Here is an 18,621-nt window from a genome sequence, read left to right on the forward strand (position 1 = left end):
CCAAACTACCACGAGGGTGCGACTCTCTCTCTGAGCCTGCCCGTGTGTCTATCCACACGTACTCTTTTTCCTCCTAATAAACACTTTACTCATTTTACTACTTTCCATCTCTATGTGGAAATTCATTCCTACACAGCTGATGGGCCAGGGCCTTGTCACTGGCCACTGGTCCCTAGTGGTCTAGTGGCTAGGATTTAGCACTCTCACTGCCGCAGCCTGACTTCAATCTCTGGCTAGGGAACCAAAATCCTACTTCAAGCCACTGCAAGCCGAGCCCACCCGAGATCAGCTTAAACAATAAAAATTTATTTCTCACAGTTCTGGAGGGCAGATGCCCCAGATCAAGGTCTGGCAAGATCAATTTCTGGTGAGGGCTCTCTTCCTGACTTGTAAGTGGCCACCTTCTCACTGTGTCCTCACATGATGGAGAGAGAGCGACAGCTCTCTGGGGTGCCTTCCTCTTCTGACAAGGGCACCAGCCCTATTGGATTAACCCCCTCCCCTTATGACCTCATTTAAACTTTATGACCTCCTCAAAGGCTCTGTCTCCAAATACAGTCACATTGGGGGTTAGAGCTTCAACACATGAATTTGGGGGCAGGCGGGGACACAGCATTCAATCCATAATAGTGTGGTAGACTGAGTAACAACCTTACAAATACATCCACTTCCTAATCCCCAGTACCTGTGAATGTCACCTTATACGGGAAATGGGACTTTGCAGATGTGATAGAGTTAAGAGTCTTGAGATGTGTAATCATCCTGGATCATCAGAAGACCTCATGAAATCACAATGGTCCTTGTGAGAGGCAGGCAGAGGAGACAGGCAGAGGAGGGGACAACGTGATGACAGAAGCAGACACTGGAGAGATGCTCTTTGAAGATGGAGGAAGGGGCCATGAACTAAGGAATACAGGAGGACCCAAGAAGGTGAAAAAGACGAGTAAAGCCGAGTAAACAAATTCTCCTCTAGAGCCTCCAGAAAGAACCAGCTCCACCAACCCGGTGAAGCTGATTTCAGACTTCTGATTTCCAAAACCATAAGAGAGGAAGTTTGTGTTGTTTTAAGCCAATGAGTTTATGGTAACTTGTTACAGCAACTACAGGAAACTAATACAGCTGGGATTAGGTTTGACTGTGACAGAAAATCCCACTTAACAGTGGCTCAAAGAAAAGAGCTGGGTACAGAGTCTGGAGGCAAGTGGACCAGGGCTGGGGGCAGGCTCAGCGTGAGGTCCTCGGGATCCCAGTTCCCAGCTACGTCATCCTGGCCGGGGCCCTTATCCTACGGTCCAGGAGGGTGATTTCCACGTAGCAGGCAGCAGGAGGGAGGAAGGGACGAAGGCAATAGAGGCAAGGGGCAGGCACCGACTCTCCCTTACGGAAGGTTACTAGGAGCTGCCACGCAACACTTCTACCTTTTTTCTCTTGCCAGAACTTACCTACAGGGCCATACCTCGCTGCAAGGGAGGTAAGACAATGGTGTTTCTACTCTGAACAGACATGTGCCTGGAGGGACCTTTTTTTACAACAGAAGAAGGGGAGAAAGGGTGTTGGGAATGGTCCACATCTGTTATGCTGAACCTGCCTGACCCTGTGAGTCAGGAATGTACTCGCTTCAAGGAACAGAAATCCTGCCCTAACAGAGCTTCAGCAAATTAGGCTTTGCTTTCCTTGGACAAGGAGTGCTTGGTTGCTGCTGCAGTGTAGCCATTACAAAGATGACCACACTTTGAGGGTTGCTTTCCATCCTCAGACTTGGAGTCTTACGGACAGAAAAAGGCTGCTGTGCCTCCAAACATCATTTTTACATTTAAGGCAGGAAGGAGGATGGAGAGTACTGCCAACATGTGTGTCCCTCTTCAGCAGAAAAACAAAAGCTTTCCCATAGACACTCCCGGAAGACTGCGTATAGCGCTCATTGGTCAGGACTGAGCCTCATGGTCTCTCTAGCTTCAAGGGAGTGTGGAAAACCAAGCATTTTGCTTTCCAGCCTCTCCATTACACAGCACATCAAAAGCATGGATACAGGAGTTCCTATACCAATAGTTATTATCACAGTAGTTCACAGAGACTTGTATGTGCCCAAAGATGTTCACTACAGTGTTACTTATCACTGCGAAAAATCATAAACATCCTGCATGTTCAACATGTATTGTTTGGGTCCCAATTAATAAGCTGATCATTCAGTGTCTGGCCCCAGCACCTGTGTTACTTTATCTAAAAAATAGAAGAAAATATGATTTACCTTTTAGGATTATGGTGAAGACCAAGGATAAGAATAGAGCTTGTCTGGCACATAGCTGGTGCTTAGTCAATGGTAATGTATCTTAACCTCCAGCCCTCCCACTACTTGCCCCATCTTTTACCAACCAAAAAAAAAAGGAGAAATAACCAGTGTCAATGTGTTCGAGGCATCTTGTTCGAAACGTTTCCAGTTGGTTTAGCTTTTAGATCTCAGGAGAGTGAAACTACATATATCCTCTCTCTAAACTCTGGAGGGAGAGGTACCCATTTGGCAGGGTAGGGGTGGCACCAGCTTTGACGCAAGCTGTACTTGGTTGGAATCTGTGTTAGATGACCAGGCTCTACCGTCCTGCGGGGGTGACCTTCAGCCCCTCCTCTGTATCATGGGGAATAGCGCTGACCTCCCAGGCTGTTGTGAGGTTTCACAAGAAAAGTGCCCCAGGTACAGTGTCTGCGATCTAGTAAACCCCAACCAGTGCCGGTCCCCTGCTCCTGACATCAGATGTTGGAGGAAGCACGCTGTTCCCAGGCCCCGGGGCATCCTGACATTAGCAGTGAGAATACTGTAACATGTTAAGGGGTTCCGTTCCAGTCGAAGTCTCCCTGGCCTGGGCCATCCAGGGCTCCTGGCTAAAAGGTGACCTAATTATTAATGAAAGCTCCAGAGTTGAAAGCTAAGACATAATCCACCCCTGAATGGATTCAGAAGGAGCAGATAATGGGACAATAAAATTAATCTTGTAGAAAAACACAATTAGCTGTATCATTTATAAATATCATCTCCTTCCTCACAGGGTGAAGCGGGGAGCAAGCAGCATAGCCTGAGCTGTTCACAGCCTAGCCTCCGCTTTCACATGGATGGATGCATTTTCTGCTGGGAAAAATGTTTTCATTTCACATTCCAGGGGCCTTGTTAGAGGTTTCAAAGCAATCTTCAGAAGCCAAGAGGACCCAGAGAACAAAATCGACGTCATGGCCCTCCATCTCCCACACCCTGTCTCTTGCCTGTTTCAAGTCATTTCGATGTGATCGAAGCTCCATTTATGGAGAATGTATTCCGCAAGGGGCCCATGCCAGGCATGGGGGTGCCAAATGGATGAGCCCCCGATTCTGCCCTCTCAGGGCTCACAGGAGACGCAAACCCACCCTGAGCTCCCTGCCCCAGCCATGCGACCCTGAGCAGGTACTTCAGCTCGACAAGCCTCAGTTTCCTTACAGGTGCCTCCCTCCTCTCATGGCCCGGGGAGGATCAGATGGACATCTGCAGAGCCCCCACCCAGGCCTGGCCCACAGCAGCCTCAGCGACCAGAAGCCGGGGTGGCTGCCATGGTAGGGAGTGTTATTTATTGAGCGCACGCTGTGTGCCAGGCACTGTTAGCTGCAGAAACCTGAGGGCATCGTATTAGACTCTCATGATGCCCCTCATGGTTCAGGGGAGGAAACTGGGGCTCCGAGAGGGGAAATGACTTAGAGCTGGAAAGTGACCAAATCTAGGTTTGAGCCCCAGCCCATCTGGCTTTGAAGCCCAAGCTATTTTCTGAAACATTACTCTCTGATGAGTAATGAAGTTGAGCTTCACTGTGAGCTGACGTCTGCCCCCTGCCTTTCGTATGTTGGAGTCCTAACCCCCAGCACCTCAGAATTGCCTGCATTTGGAGAAAAAGCCTTTAAGGAGGTGATTAAGGTAAAATGGGTAACTAGGGTGGGCCCTGATCCAATCAGACTGGGGTCCTTATAAGAAGAGGAGATTAGGACACAGACACACAGAGGGACGACCCTGTGAAGACACAGGGAGAAGGCGGGCATCCACAAGCCAAGGAGAGAGGCCTCGGGAGAAATCATCTGCACCCACAACTTGATCCCAGACTTCAGCTTCCAGGATGAGAACGTAGTACCTGTTGTTTAAGCCCCCAGGCCGTGGTGCTTTGTTTTTGTTTTGTTTTTTTAACATCTTTATTGGAGTATAATCGCTTTACAGTGGTGTGCTTTATAACAAAGTGAATCAGCTATACATATACATATGTCCCCATATCTGTGGTGCTTTGTTGTGTTGCTGAGGGGAACGAGGAAGTGAGTTTCAACCTAGGGAGGGGGTGAGGTCTTAGAGGATCTGCACGTCGGGCAGGCAGGTCTTGAAGTTCATTAGGGGGGACCTGCACAGGCAAGGCTGCTTCTGGTCCCAATCCCAGTGTCTTTCTCAGTCTTGCCCTGAGGCACAGCCTGACTTCCTCGGGAGCTTTTCTTCTCTCAACCCAGCTCCATCCCACCCTTGGGAACTACCCAACCGGGAGACAGAGAGGCTCCCTAACAGGCCCTCAGTCCCTTCTCATGGGTGTGCAAAACACACACAAAAAACACACACGCACACACACACGCATATGCACACATGAACACCCGTGCACGCACACATGTGCAATTCACACACAGATGCACACGCGCACACATATATACACAGATGGGCTCCTGCACGCACAAAACCCACGCACACACCTGCACACACAGCCACAGTGTCACGAGCCGGCTGACAATGGTAGAGTGGGTGACTCCTTGGGTTTGAGTCTCAGCCCTGCCACGCCTTGAACAGGTCTTGGTTCCCCATCTGCAAAAGGGCTCTAACCACAGTACCTACACATACGTTCACTGCAAGTATGCTATTTAAATAAGTCGATGTATGTGAAGTCTTGGTACAGTGCCTGTCGTGTAAATGCTATAAAAGAGTTAGCAATTAAGATCCTTATGCCTCAGAATCATTCTGTCCCCACCCGAACTGCCGATGCACCAACCATTTTGTGACCCGATCATCACCACCCCCGTTTTTTGAGATATAATTCACATACCATAAAGTTCACCATTTTAAAGCATACAATTCACTGGTTTTCAGAATATCCACAGAGTGGTGCAACTATTACCACTATCTAATTCTAGAATATTCTTATCATGGCAAAAAAGAAACCCTATTCTGTTAGCAGTCACCTTCCGTTTCCTCTCCCCCACTCCCCCATCCCCCAGCAACCACTAATCTACTTTCTATCTGTGTGAATTTGCCTATTCTGGACATTCCATACCAATGGGATCATACAATATGCGGTCTTTTGTGACCGATTTCTTTCACTCCACATAATGTATTCAAGGTTCATCCATGCTGTAGCACGCATCAGTATGTCATTCCTTTTTTTTTTTTTTTTTTTTTTTTGGCCATGCCAGCCGGCTTGTGGGATCTTAGTTCCCTGACCAGGGATTGAACCCTAGCCCTCAGCAGTGAAAGCTTGAAGTCCTAAACACTGGACCGCCAAGGAATTCCCAGTGCGTCATTCCTTTTAATGAGTAATAGTCCATTGTATGGAGAGACCTCATTTTGTTTATCCTTTCATCAGTTGAGCGCACTTTTCGGCTTTTATGATTCATGTTGGAATGAACATTTGTGTACTCATTTTTGTGTGAACATGTGTTGGGTGCATTCCTAGGAGTGGAATTGCTGGACCCTACGTTCATTCTACAGTTGACTTTTGGAGGAACCGCCATGTGTTTTCCACGGTAGCTGCATCCCATTAACAGTGTAGGAGGGTTCCAATTTCTTCACATCCTTGTAGATACTAATTATTGTCTCTTGTTGTTGTTATAGCCATCCCCCAACCATCTCTGTGTCTCTCCCTCCTCTCCTTCTCCATGACCTCGTGCCCATTCCTCCTTCACCTTCTGCGTGGCCCTTGGTACCACTGAGGGTTTCTAATTTCACGGCTGACTGCCTCAGGATCGCAGTTTTCCCAGGTGCCCCATGATGAACCTCTGTGTTTGCCTAAGTACCTGCAAAGGCTTCTGAGCTGCCCGAGTCACCCAGCAAACATGTTGGAAAGTGCTCATTCCCTTGTCTGTCCCTCAGTTTCCCCAACTGTAAAATGAGTCACTGGATTAGATTAGGGTCTCAAACTCAAGTGCCTACAGGGGCCAAGCAGGCAAGGTAGCACAGGTGTTAGGTGGATGGGGGCATGGGGGGGGGTGGGCAGCCATTATCCCTATGCAGCTGATTTTTGCCACATAGGAATACCTCTATTCTTAGATCCCCCAATTTTTCAAAAGAAGGCAGGAAATCTGGATGTTTTGTGCAATCTCCTGGTTTTTCAATATTTCCAATGGAAGCAATTTATTTTAAAGTGCAAACAACCAAAACATATCTGTGTATCTAGCCTAGCCCAGCCTTCAGAATTCCAGTTTGCAAACCTGGAAGCAATGATTCTGAAACCTGTGTGTGCATGGGAATCACCTGGAGGGCTTGTTAAACCAGAGTCTCTGATCCAGCCGGGTCTGGGGTGGAGCCTGAGAATGTGCACGTCTAACCAGTTTCCAGGCAAGACTGCTGCCGCTGGTCTGGGAGCCCCACCTTCAGAATCACAGCCCTGGACTAACACCAAGTTCCATCCCAGCTCTGAAATGCAGGTTCATGATTCTAGACCCCAGAGTGCGGGCTCTCCTCTCGAGGGGAGGAAGCACCACGTCGTGGATAGGGCTCTGGACAGGAGTTAGCAAGTTCCTGTGATGACCACCCAGCTAAGATGGCAGCACGGAGCAGGTACCCTCCACTCTACCAAGTTTTAATCGTGGAAATTCATGCTTGTGAAATGCTCTGAAAACTCTAAAGGGCTATTTAAAGAAACGCATATGACGTCAAAATATGCACTGGTTTAAGATAAAAAAAAAATGTAAAAACATTAAGGAAGTTATTTGGGCTGAAGAGTTTCTGTGTTAGTTTCCCAGGGCTGTAGTAACAAATGACCAAAAACTGGGTGTGGGGGGGTGGGCTTAAAACAATAGAAATGCACTCTCTCCCAGTTCTGGAGGCCGGATGTTCAAAATCAAGGTGTCAGCAGGGCGTGCTCCCTCTGGAAGGCTCCAGGGGAGGATATACTGCATGCCTCTCTCCTAGTTTCCAGGGGCTAGTGGCAATCCTCAGCATTCCTTGGCTTGTAGCTGCATCTCTCTGCACCGTGGCCTCTGTCATTATCTGGCCTTTTCTTCTGTATGTCACTCTGTGTCCCCTCCTCTTCTTATAAGGACACTGGTCATTGGATTTAGGGCCCATCCTATACCCAGGGTGATTTCGTCCCAAGCCTCAACCAATTATATCTGCAAACAAGATATATTTCCAAGAAAGGTCACATTCTGAGGTTCCAGGTGGACATGAATTTTTAGGGAACACCATTCAACCCACTGCAGCCCCCTTTCTCCTTTTTTTGATTTAGTCTAATAAATTTGGCAATTTGGATATTTTGCTCACAGCAAGTTGGAAAGAGGTAATGGGGTGACTGGTGAGGATGGTTACCGGCAGCCCCCCGAGGGGATGGAGGCCACAGAGATGTCAATAAATAAGCACTAACCAAGCCCCCGGAGCCTGGGGACACTCGGTGTGGGGGGGCTCCCGGCCCTGGGCTCCCTGTCCAGCTCATGCAGAAAGCTGACCCCATTCTTCAAGAAAGGGTAAGATTCTTTTCAACATCCTTTGTTTTGGAAGACAGGGCAACATACCTTGCACGTTAGAATAACTGTGGTGCAAAATGAGGAAAATTGCAATCTTTGGGAAGACCCACCCCCATTCCCCTGCTGGACCAGAGACACAGGGGAGCCCGCCCGACAGAGAAAAGGTTATAAATTATGGATGTAAGAAAAAAAATCATGCCACGTCCAGGAGTCCTAGCTCAGCTCAGAGCCTGTGGATCAGCCATGTGCTAATTTCGCTGGGCTGCAACTAACCAAATCCCAGCCCCAGCCTCAGGAAAGGATACATTCCGGAGGGAACAGCCCCATTAGGTCAGAGCTGAGCTGCCTGCAATGCAGCTGGGACTTGTGCTGTGTAGTCTCCAGCACACTCCCGGGATGCTGTGAATCTTAGACACTCTCCCAGGGACCCTGGCTCCACACAGCGTGGAATGTATTGCACTCATCCATCTGTGGGCTTTTTAAAAATTCAATAATTAATTCCACCATACAGTGCTATTACTGTTATTAGGATTTGGCCTTTCTCTGGTTCTTTACTTTGGCAAAGGGCTTTTATAATCATTTACCAGCTAAATAATTTAACACGAGTTATTGTTACAGGCTGGAAACCTGGTTCTTAGCTGGCGCTGGGTGATATGAAAATGCTTCTGAACTGAGCAGGGTAAAAGCTGGATGGAATTAGATGGCCCTGGTAATTTATTCCCCAGGTTGTGTGCAGTACCTTGCTGGACCTCAACATGCTCTCCGTAATTTGGGTTCTGATTCATCCTGGGCCATTCTTTTTATTTATTTATTTATTTATTTTTGGCTGCGTTGGATCTTCGTTGCTGCGCGCAGGCTTTCTCTGGTGGCAGCAAGTGGGGGTCGTTGCAGTGTGTGGGCTTCTCACTGCGGTGGCTTCTCTTGTTGCGGAGCACGGGCGCTAGGCTCACGGGCTTCAGTAGTTGTGACACGCAGGCTCAGTAGTTGTGGCTCGTGGGCTCTAGAGCGCAGGCTCAGTAGTTGTGGCGCACGGGCTTAGTTGCTCCACGGCATGTGGGATCTTCCCGGACCAGGGCTCGAACCTGTGTCCCCTGCATTGGCAGGGGGATTCTTAACCACTGTGCCACCAGGGAAGCCCCATCCTGGGCCATTCTAGTCATGGGAGAGTGAACCAAATCGGGGGGGTGTGGCTTTGAAGCTGGAGGGGAATTAAGTTATGGTTCTAGCCCAACCCCCTTATTTTATGTAAGGGGGAACTGAGGCCCAGGTGGGTTGGTGCTTTGCCTAAGGCCACGTTGCTAGTATGACTCCAACGGGTGGCATAAACTCAGGACCAGAGTTTAGGGTATTCAGATTTAGGGTATTCCCCCTCCCCCGTTTCTGGTCCTAAGTGGAACTTGGAGGAAGGGAGGGAGGGGAAAGCAGAGGCAGCTGGGTTCTCCCATCAGCGGGCAAGAGCATCTGGCCGGGGCTTGGAGCAGAGGGAGGGAGCTGCAGTTTTGATCGGAATCTACACTTTGACTAGGTTCTTGATATGTCCTGATGTTCTTCTACCCACATACCTTCTGAGCATTGTCTTAACAAGCATATCTCATCTCGGCCTCAGTGGTGTCCCCTAAGAGATGGAATAATAGAACTTCACACAGTGGTTAGAGGGGGTTGATAGTCAGTGCTTAGAGAGCACTTACCAGCATTCACTGCCCATTAGCTATAGTTGGTACAGTCTTTCTACCTATTATTATGGTTCCTTTATCTGTAAAATGGGTATAACAATGCCTGCCCCCTACCACTTCGGAATTTTTGTGAAGCTAAAAAGAAAAAGAAAAAAGATGATGGCAGAGAAACTATTTCATCCTCCTCCTCCTCATCTAGTTCTTCACCCAGGAGGAGGGGCAGGCCAGGGGGTAGGGGTCTTCCTGGAGGCTCCAGAGAGGGTCCAGGCAGGAGCAAAAAATGTTCTCCCTCGGCATTTGTATCGGTCAAGATGCCAAGAGGTAGCAGGTGCCCTGCTAAAATGGGATCGTTTGAGGAGGGATGTGACCAGGGGCCCAGAAGCTGTGGTCTGGTAGCCGGAGTGAGCACCGGGGAGCTGTGACTATTCCTGGGTCAGCAGGGAGGCAGGGAGAGGGGCCTGGGCTCCTCCTGAGTGACCTTCCTCAAGGGACACTTCAGGGACATGGCCCACCTTCTTCAGGGCCAGCCTGAGGGGGCTGGGACGCAGGACCCTATTGGCCAGAGGGCACTGAAGTAAGCCATGGTCTGTGCAGGCCCAGACAGAGAGTGGGGCGGCAGAAGTGGGTCTGCAGGGGGCCCAGCACGGCACCGTTGGTTCCCCCAGCGCAGACAGGGTGCCTGGGAGGCGAAGTGCGTGGGGTGGGAGTTCACCCGGTCTGTGAGTTCACCGCCATGGCTCCCTTGGGGGCTGACCCGCCGAAAGCCCCCGGGACAGGTTCTACTTCTCCGTGAGTGGCTGGCGGCAGCGCACCCTACTCCTGGCTGGCCTCAGCTTCCCTGGATGTAAAATGTGAAACGAGGGTGTGGAACTAGAGGATTATTCAACTTCTGGAAAACCCTTGATCCCAAGATGCGTCGTCATTTGATCTGTATTTCCTCCCCAGGCAGGACCGTGGAGATGTAGCTTCTGAACTTGAACACTCCCCACCCCCCCACCCGCCAAATAAAGGGAAACTATTGGATGTTCTCCTTGGAACCGCACGTGTTGCTCCCCTGCCCTCAGCCTCTTCTGTCGGGGGTAGAGAGAGGTGGTGTCGCTCCTCCCTCCCCCTCCCTCCCCACTGACATGGAAAACCTTGGGGTCAATAGATATTCTTTTAGGTTCCTTCCGCTGCACAGTGACGTTCCTTGTCCTGAATATTTTTCTTCTCTACCGTCCTTGATTTTAGGGTTGGACAGGTTTGAACGTTTGAAAGCAGCCTGCGTTGTGCAAACCACAGGAATTTGGAGCTACCAGCATCTTGGAGACAATTACCCAACCAAAAAATTCAACTTCTGCTGACTTTACGTGCATCGATCATCCAGAATGGCAATGCTCTGACCACAAATCCAAAAATGGGATTCCAATGGGAAGGATTTTAAAAATCATCTTTTCTTATATCCCAAATCTTGGAGCTGAGAAAAGGAAACCTTTGTGATCACTCCCGTCATTTTGTAGACGAGAAAACTGAGGTCCAGAGAGTGCCACTCCCCAGAGCCCCATGTCTTTCTTGCTCACAACCCCTGACCCCCACAACCCCGCCAAGGTCAAGGGCCTCACAGCCAAAGCGAGGTTGATCTTAGAAACATTTGGGGAAAATTAGGAACTGCTGAGTGGTTCATTAAGACTCTACAGGCAGCAACAAACAACCCACCCCCCAAATCCCCCCGCAAGACTCCTAAAACCCCAAATACACATACAGTTCTGTTTAAAAATGTAAGAGGTCACCAAATGACTTGGAGCCACATAATCCTGTTTATTTAGTTTCTACAAGTACAAAGAAAGGAATAAAAATATCGCTCATTCATTTCTTAACCATTTACTGAGTCCCTAATGCGCGCAGAGGGTTAGGGACTACAAAGGTAAATGAAACACTAAAATCATAAAAATCACTGTATTTATGATTTTGTCTACACATTATACATTTTACAATAAGGTTTGGCATTTTCCAGAAATGAGCATTTGCAACAGGGTTAAACCTAGGAAGGAGAATGTCTCAATGATGCTATGGGCCACCTTGCCTTCAGCTTGAATTAGACCGTGAATTTTCTCACTACACACTTGAACTTGGCTTTACAAACCTAACATTTCAATGTCTGAATCTACTGTGAATATAAGATGAGTGGATGCCTACTCCATTTAACATATGGTTCCTGTGTACTAGCTGTGCACCAGGCCCTGTTCTAGGTACGGGGGATGGAGAAATGAAAAATATTTATTTTGCCAGAATTTGCTCCTGTGCTGGGGATCAGGCTGGTTATGGGGAAACCTGCCGGGTGAGCCCAGAGCCTGGCCTGCCTCTGTCCGGCACTGTGTGGCCTGGGACTAGGAATTTACTTCCCTGAGCTACAAAGAGGCTCCTTAGGACCTGGGGAGGATCTCCTTAGTCACTCTGAGCACTAACCCTACACTCGTGACATGCCTCTACCACCTCCTCCTGGCCTCAGCGTCACTACCAAGAAGACACTGCAGGGTACCTAATTAGAGGTCAAAGCCATAATAAGAGCCAAAGCTGGCACTGTGTTGGTTTTTTTAAAATATCATAATAGCTCATTTGAGTCTCACAACACTGTGGTGGAGGTATTATTATTATTATTTCCATTTTATAGATGGGGAAACTGAGGCACAGAGAAGTTAAGCAACTTGTCCAAAGTCACACAGCTAGAAGCGGGAGAGAGGATTGGAAATCAGACTGTGTCACACTGCCTGCTGCCGTGGCAGCCTGGGCTCCAACCCGTGGGACAAAGAAGGTCGCCGAGAGGCTAGGAAGTGGAAATGACAGGGTCTTGAGTGTTGGGGAGCAGCAGTTGGCTGCCCTGCCTGGTGGAAGGTGGATGGGGTGGCGGTTACTGCACTCATCTGCGCAGTGATGGATCTGTCCCTAGAAAGGGATCATAACCCTAGAAATGTCCCTAAAAGAGTCATCTAGAAAAACCAAATCCGTGTCAAAAATCCTGTGAATCACTAGGAGTTACAGATTGCTGGTGCTAGGATGAAACTGGGGTCCGAGGGAAGAGCATAGTGTATTTCACAAAGATTTCACTCTGTGGACACTGTAAAAACACCTTAAATCAGTTTGTCCCACAACACAGCTTCACTGGTCCCCAGTTCTGTGACTGTGGCCTCTTCAACCTCATCTCTAGCCAAGACCCTACCCTGCCTGTCCCAGAACCATCTACAACCCTGAGTTCCCCAAATCACTGCACCCTTGCAGGTTTGACGCTTGTGGTAAGCTCAGTGGTGGCCGCCCAAAGACGTCCAAATCTAACCCTCGGAATCTGTGAATATTGCCTTATAGGGCAAATGATGTGATTACAGATTTTTTTCTTAAACATTTTTTATTTCTTTAATGTATCTATTTATTTATTTATTTTTGGCTGCGTTGGGTCTTTGTTGCTGCGTGTGGGCTTTCTCTAGTTGCAGCGAGTGGGGGGCTACTTTTCGTTGCGGTGCGCGGGCTTCTCATTGCGGTGGATTCTCTTGTTGCAGAGCACGGGCTCTACACACGCGGGCTTCAGTAGTTGTGGCACAAGGGCTCAGTAGTTGTGGCGCATGGGCTTAGCTGCTCTGCGGCATGGGGGATCTTCCCAGACCAGGGCTCGAACCCGTGTCCCCTGCATTGACAAGCGCCACCAGGGAAGCCCCGTGATTACAGATTTTGAGAGAACATTATCCTGGATCATCCCAGTGGCCCCAAAATCCAATGACAAGTGCCCTTACAGGAGACACAGAGGAGAGGAGGGGGCAGGGCGATCACGGAGGCAGAGACTGGAGGGATGCGGCCACAAGTCTAGCAATGCCTGGGGCCACCGGAAGCTGGCAGAGGCAGGAACAGATTCTCCCCTGCAGTCTCTACAGGGAGTGTGGCCTGGCTGACCCCTTGATCTCGGACTCTGGCCTCCAGAGCTGTGAGATGATACATTTGTTGTTTTAAGCCCTCCAGTTTGGGGTAATTTGTTACAGCAGGCCTGGGAAACTGACATCTGCCTACACATGCATCCCCACCTGGGAGACCTTCCGCCCACTCTGCTCTCCCTCGGGTCCCCCTGGAGAATTTCATACTTTGCCCACAGTCTCCTGCCTTCTCCCGCCCCCGCAGTGGACGAGGTCGCTCCCACTGGCGGGCCCTCTGCTCCTTCGGAAGCCTTGCCATTTCATTTCCCTTGTCCATCAGCTGCTGATGGGGGGCGCTGTGTGTCTTGTGCATTGCATTGTCCACGTGTGTGCCCTTCACCGAGTCTGGTGCGGCCTGGGCACCCACAAAAATCCCACACAGAACGAAGCTGCAGAGTCCCAGTGACCAGCACCAGTCAAAACCCAGGACAGCGTGAAAAAGCAACTGGCGACTGTCCCCTGCTGTTTCTGGGACACCAACCATGGGCCATACTTGTCTCTGTCCTCCTCAGCTGACAGAGCCTTTGAGGGGGAGAGGGGTCCACACAGGGCCCAGGAGGCCCACCCTGCAGCTCCCTGTGTGGGATTCTGACTGCATTGTTTGTGTGTGTGCGTGTTGCGGCCTAAGATGGGGACAAAGCTATTCCCTCGGTGAATGAAGCCCACAAGGTTTCTTGTGATCTGTAAGCTTAGTCTGGCCAGGGACGCACCTAAACCAGCACCTGAGCAGATTCTAGCTACTCTTCCTCAACTACTGCAGGAAGTAACAAAGCGTCAGGGGGGAGGCTCCCCTGGTCCCCTGTAAGAACCCGGACCACACACAGATGCCTTATCGCTGTACCAGTCCTGCGTTCAAAGGGCCTTTGCCAGAAGGATGCTGATGCCAGGCCCCCAGGTGCCTGCGTCTGGGACACCGGCCCTTCCTGGGCTGGCCAGGGGTAGTGTGCGCCAAGAGCCTGGGTCCTGCCAGGCTGCCCTGTGGTCAAAGGCTCACGTGGACCCTGCTGAGGACTTGGGCCCAGTTAAGAGAAATCCAGGCACCTCATCTGCTTGTGCCCTCCCGGGGATTTTGAAATCAAGGTGCCCATGGCCAGGTTCCTAGACTGACCTGGTGGCTCAAGGCTCAGCAGGCAGCGGGGGAATAGTGTTCCTGTTCTCTAGCTCCATGGAGAGGAGGTTCTGCCGGGGTGGTCCTCTCATGGCTCTCAGGCGGCAGATGGAAAACGCTGGGTCTCAGGCCATCAGCCACGCAAAACAGAATCAGGCAAAGGGTGTCAAAGTGAGACTTTGGGGGACACCTACTGTGTGTCCTAGCAGGGCCCCAGCAGGACACAGGGGCCTGGGAGGTGCCCTTTTTCCAGCAGCAGCCTTCCTTCCGCACCTGGCCTTGTTCCCCGAAACCCCGCAGTTTCTCATCCGGGGAGCCCTAGGCTAGGGCTGGTTGGAAGTCTATAAAATGGGGCCCTAATCTGGGCAGCTGCGACAGTGGCCCCGCTGGGGGGAGAGAGGGCCAACGGATCGGGTTAGAAACCCCGCTTCTTCGTTCCAGGACGCCCCTTCTCTGCGCCCTGGATGGTCGAGGCTGCGGCTGCCGGGAGCGGACCCCAGCTTTATCTTCCGACCAGACCAGAGAAACGCTCCAACGCGTCACGCGAAGCGCTCTCTTTACCCTGGATACCTTCCCTCCCGCTACCCTGGGCGTCCCCCCACATCCGGACACCGTCCCCAGCTCTGGAGAGCGCTCCCTCCACATCCTGTACCACCGAAAAACTCCCCCCTCCATTCCCATCCGAGCCTCCTTTCACCAGGGACACGCCCTCTTTTTGTCGCCCTCTCCCCAAGCCAGCCACGCACTAACCAGACCACGCTCTGATCTCTGCCACCGCCCACCGCCTCCTGGAACCCTCCCCCGCAGGACCCTTCCCTATCCTTCAGGACTCCCAGATTGGCTCGGCTGCAAGGGGGGCACCTTTTCCCCCACTTTGGGGGATCGCTCCATCCCTAGGATCCCCTCGCTCCTCTCTCGCTTCGAATCGCCTTGCGCCCCGGCCGCCGCCCCGGGGTTGCGCAGCCTGCACCTCTCTTTCCCCCATCCCCGGCCTCCAGCCCTGTGGCGCCCTCCCGCCGCTCCGAGCCTCCCATCCGGGGCGCGATCCCATCCCCCTTATCGCCCCCCACGCCGAGGTCCCGGCGACTGCGGGGTCCACAGGGAGCGCCCCACTGCGCCCGCCCCGCGCTTCTTTGTGCGGCTCGGCGCGCGCGCGCTGCGTCAAGGCTGCCGCCGCCGCCACACGCACGCACTCACCGCGCGCAGTTAACCCCCGGGAGCGGCAGGAAGGGAGGTGGCGAGCGGGGGGAGGGAGCCCAATCGCGCGGCGCCCCCGCCCCGGCCCGCGCGGCGCCGCCTCTGCCATTGCTGTGAGCGGGAGCGGGCGACGCGGAGGCTCGGAGTGCGGTCGGAGTCCAGACCTGCCGGAGCCGGGCGTGGGGTGAGTGCTGGCCGGCAGGCGGGGCCGCGGGGCGCCCGGGTTGGACCCTTCCGCCGGGGAGCCGGGTACAGGGCCGCGCATCTCCCCAGGTGGGAGGGACAGGGGTCCCTGGGCATGTCACCGGCGCGGCGTCGCCAGGACCGGGGACGCGTCTAGACCCGCGGGCAGGGGCGGCGCCCCCTCCCCGGCTGCTAGGCGTCCCTGAGCTCGGCGCTTTCGCCCAGCGGGTGAGTCCGTAAATACACAGCACCCACCCCCCAGCCCTCGGGCCGCGACCTCTGCGTCCTCACGACCCCTCCTCGGAGACGAGGCAGGGGCCGGAGAGCTCGCCGACGCCCGGGACAGCGGTTGGGTCCTGCTCGCGGTGACTCCCGCCCGGCCCTCGCTCCGCAGGCGTCAGCCTCGGGTCTCCCGGAACCATGGTGAAGTTGGGGAACAATTTCGCGGAGAAGGGCACCAAGCAGCCGCTGCTGGAGGATGGCTTCGACACCATCCCCCTGATGACGCCCCTTGATGTCAATCAACTGCAGTTCCCGCCCCCGGATAAGGTGAGAGGCCCCCGGCACCCAGGACCGCCGGGTGCGCACCCCCAAATCTCGGGTGGCGGCCGCAACAAAAGAAACGCGCCGCGTGCGCTGGGGACGCGAACTGGGGGCGGGCTCGGGCGATGTGGAGGACGCCCCTCGGAGGACCACGTACCCGCGCGGGATTCTGGATCGGGTGATCTGGCCCTCCCCCCACCCCCGCCCCGCCTTAGATGACAGCTTCTTCCTGACAATGGAACGCGGTCGCGGAAAGGTCCTTTCTTGATTTTCGTGGGACTCTTGTCCGAGAGAGGCCCCTGGCCCCTCCACCTACAACCCAGCCCCGCTCGTCCCTGCCCCGGGGTACCAGGGGCTCTGGTTCTGGGGTGAGCCCAGGAGTGGTGCGGCTGCCCCTCGTGCCTTCCCGGATAATGCAGTTTCAGCCCGATTTGCCCCTTTGGGGTGGAGAGGCCCCTCTCCTTGGCCAGATGGGCCCTCCCTAGGGGCTGAATCCCCCTCCTTACCCTCTGCGCCCACCCCTCCCACATCGGCGGTAGATGCGGCAGGGTGCGCGCTCCTACACCGCCTCCTTCCTCTCTTTGTTCCTTTTGTGAAATCTCCAAATAAGCACTCGTGCTCCTCAGTATTAGGGTAACTGGGGACAGCCATTCATCATCCTCCCCTTAAAGTGGGATTTTTTTCTTTTTTCTTTTTGTTGAATTTAAGGAATCCCCTCTTTCTTGAATACCGCCTGCAATCAAGTAGTTTCTGTGTCCATTAAGAGCAATATTTTCAAGAATTAACATTAAAAACATTTAAACGTCTAGACAATTATATTGTAAAACTCAAACCTAAAATTATCCACACACATCCATTCTGACCACCTTGCTGCTTTTTAAAATCATCCCAGCCACGAGGAAGCACACTCTGTTCCCCCAAGTGTGCTGGCATTTATTGTTTAATTTAATGCCTGGCAGGGAGGTTCTGACTCAGGGCTTGTCGTTTATTGGGGCATGTTGGTGATTGCTGGCCGTGGGGCAGGGGTGGGGATGAGAGACTGTCCCTGCCATGGGTCCTTCCTTTCTGCAGGATTCCGTTATTCCCATGGTGGGCCTTTTGATAGCCTTACTCAGCTCCCCAAAGTGGTTTTGATTCCCCCAACTCTGTTGTCTGTGTTTGGGTAGGAGAGCAGGGGGCAGGGGCCAGAGCGATGCTGGAACAGGTGTTTTATTTCAAGAAAAGAGGATCAGCTGGTCACACCTGTGCACCCGGGTCATGTGGGGCCACTCTGGGGCATTGATGGTCCAAAAGAAGCTTTGTGGGAGGGGCAGGGCTGCCTGAGGACTCGGCTTCCGCCTCCCCCTTCCCTGTCTAGGTGTCAGACTTGCCCAGTTAGCACAGCCTGGCGCCACCGTGCCCACCTTCCCCTCCTGCCTCAGCCTGTGCCAGGGACACTGCATCCCCAGGCAGCACCTCCGTCAGGTGATTCCCTCCACTCAGCCTCCGCTTTCGTCCTCAGTCTGTTCCATTCCAGAACCGTCTGGCACATAGTTGGCTTATGCCAGGGAGGAGGTTTCAGGCAGGTATGAAATTCTGGCCAACCAATCAGGCCATCCGGGATAGCCTAAGCAGCTCTGAAGGTGACGAGTCTCCCATCCCTGACATGCTCCAGAGATGCTCCAGAGATGGGCATTCTAGCAGGGAGTGATGGTTGGGCCAGATTTCTGAGGTCACAGATGAGGAAACCGAGTCTCCAGGAGTTTATAGGATGTGTGCAAGGTCACTCGGCTGAAGGCTACCATCCTCCAGAATGTGGAAGCTCTGGTGGGGCCCCTTGCTCTGCCCTGCTTGCAGCCAGACTGCACTCTCACGAGACATCTCTTAACCCGAACAGTGGCAACGTGTTGCTCCCAGCTAGGCTTCAGGGAGGTGATGTCACCTGTCCCAGGGGACACGTGTCCGAGGGCAGATAACACAGTTAAGGTTGTAAATAGAATGTGTGCCGAGCGCTGAGGTTCTGAGGTGCAACAGTGCCAGTAGTCACAGAGCTGGTAGTAGCCTCAGGGCCAGTCTCAGCTGACGTGTTTGAATGCTTATTACTCACCAGGCACTTGTCTGCATGCTTTATGGCTTTCAATTACTTTAACGCACTGACGTTAGGAGGTAACTACCACTGTTACCCCATTCTACAGATGTGGAAATGGAGGCACAAAGAGTTTAAGGAACTTGCCCGAAGTCACCTAGCCTGTTAGTGGCAGAGGCAGGTGGAATCCGGGCTGAT

General features: G+C 52.4%; 1 protein-coding gene across 1 annotated transcript in view; it reads left to right on the forward strand.

Moving 5' to 3' along the window:
• The first annotated feature begins 15,651 nt into the window (after positions 1–15,651).
• The window catches only part of NSG1 (neuronal vesicle trafficking associated 1), a 31,384-nt gene continuing 28,414 nt past the window's right edge, over positions 15,652–18,621 (forward strand). Inside the window, exons 1-2 of the mRNA XM_036852529.1 lie at positions 15,652–15,816; positions 16,210–16,364. Coding sequence (XP_036708424.1) covers positions 16,236–16,364 — 129 coding nt within the window. The 5' untranslated portion in view covers positions 15,652–15,816; positions 16,210–16,235. The remainder of the gene's footprint in view (positions 15,817–16,209; positions 16,365–18,621) is intronic.

Source organism: Balaenoptera musculus, chromosome 5 (assembly GCF_009873245.2).
Source record: "Balaenoptera musculus isolate JJ_BM4_2016_0621 chromosome 5, mBalMus1.pri.v3, whole genome shotgun sequence".
Lineage (NCBI taxonomy): Eukaryota > Metazoa > Chordata > Mammalia > Artiodactyla > Balaenopteridae > Balaenoptera > Balaenoptera musculus.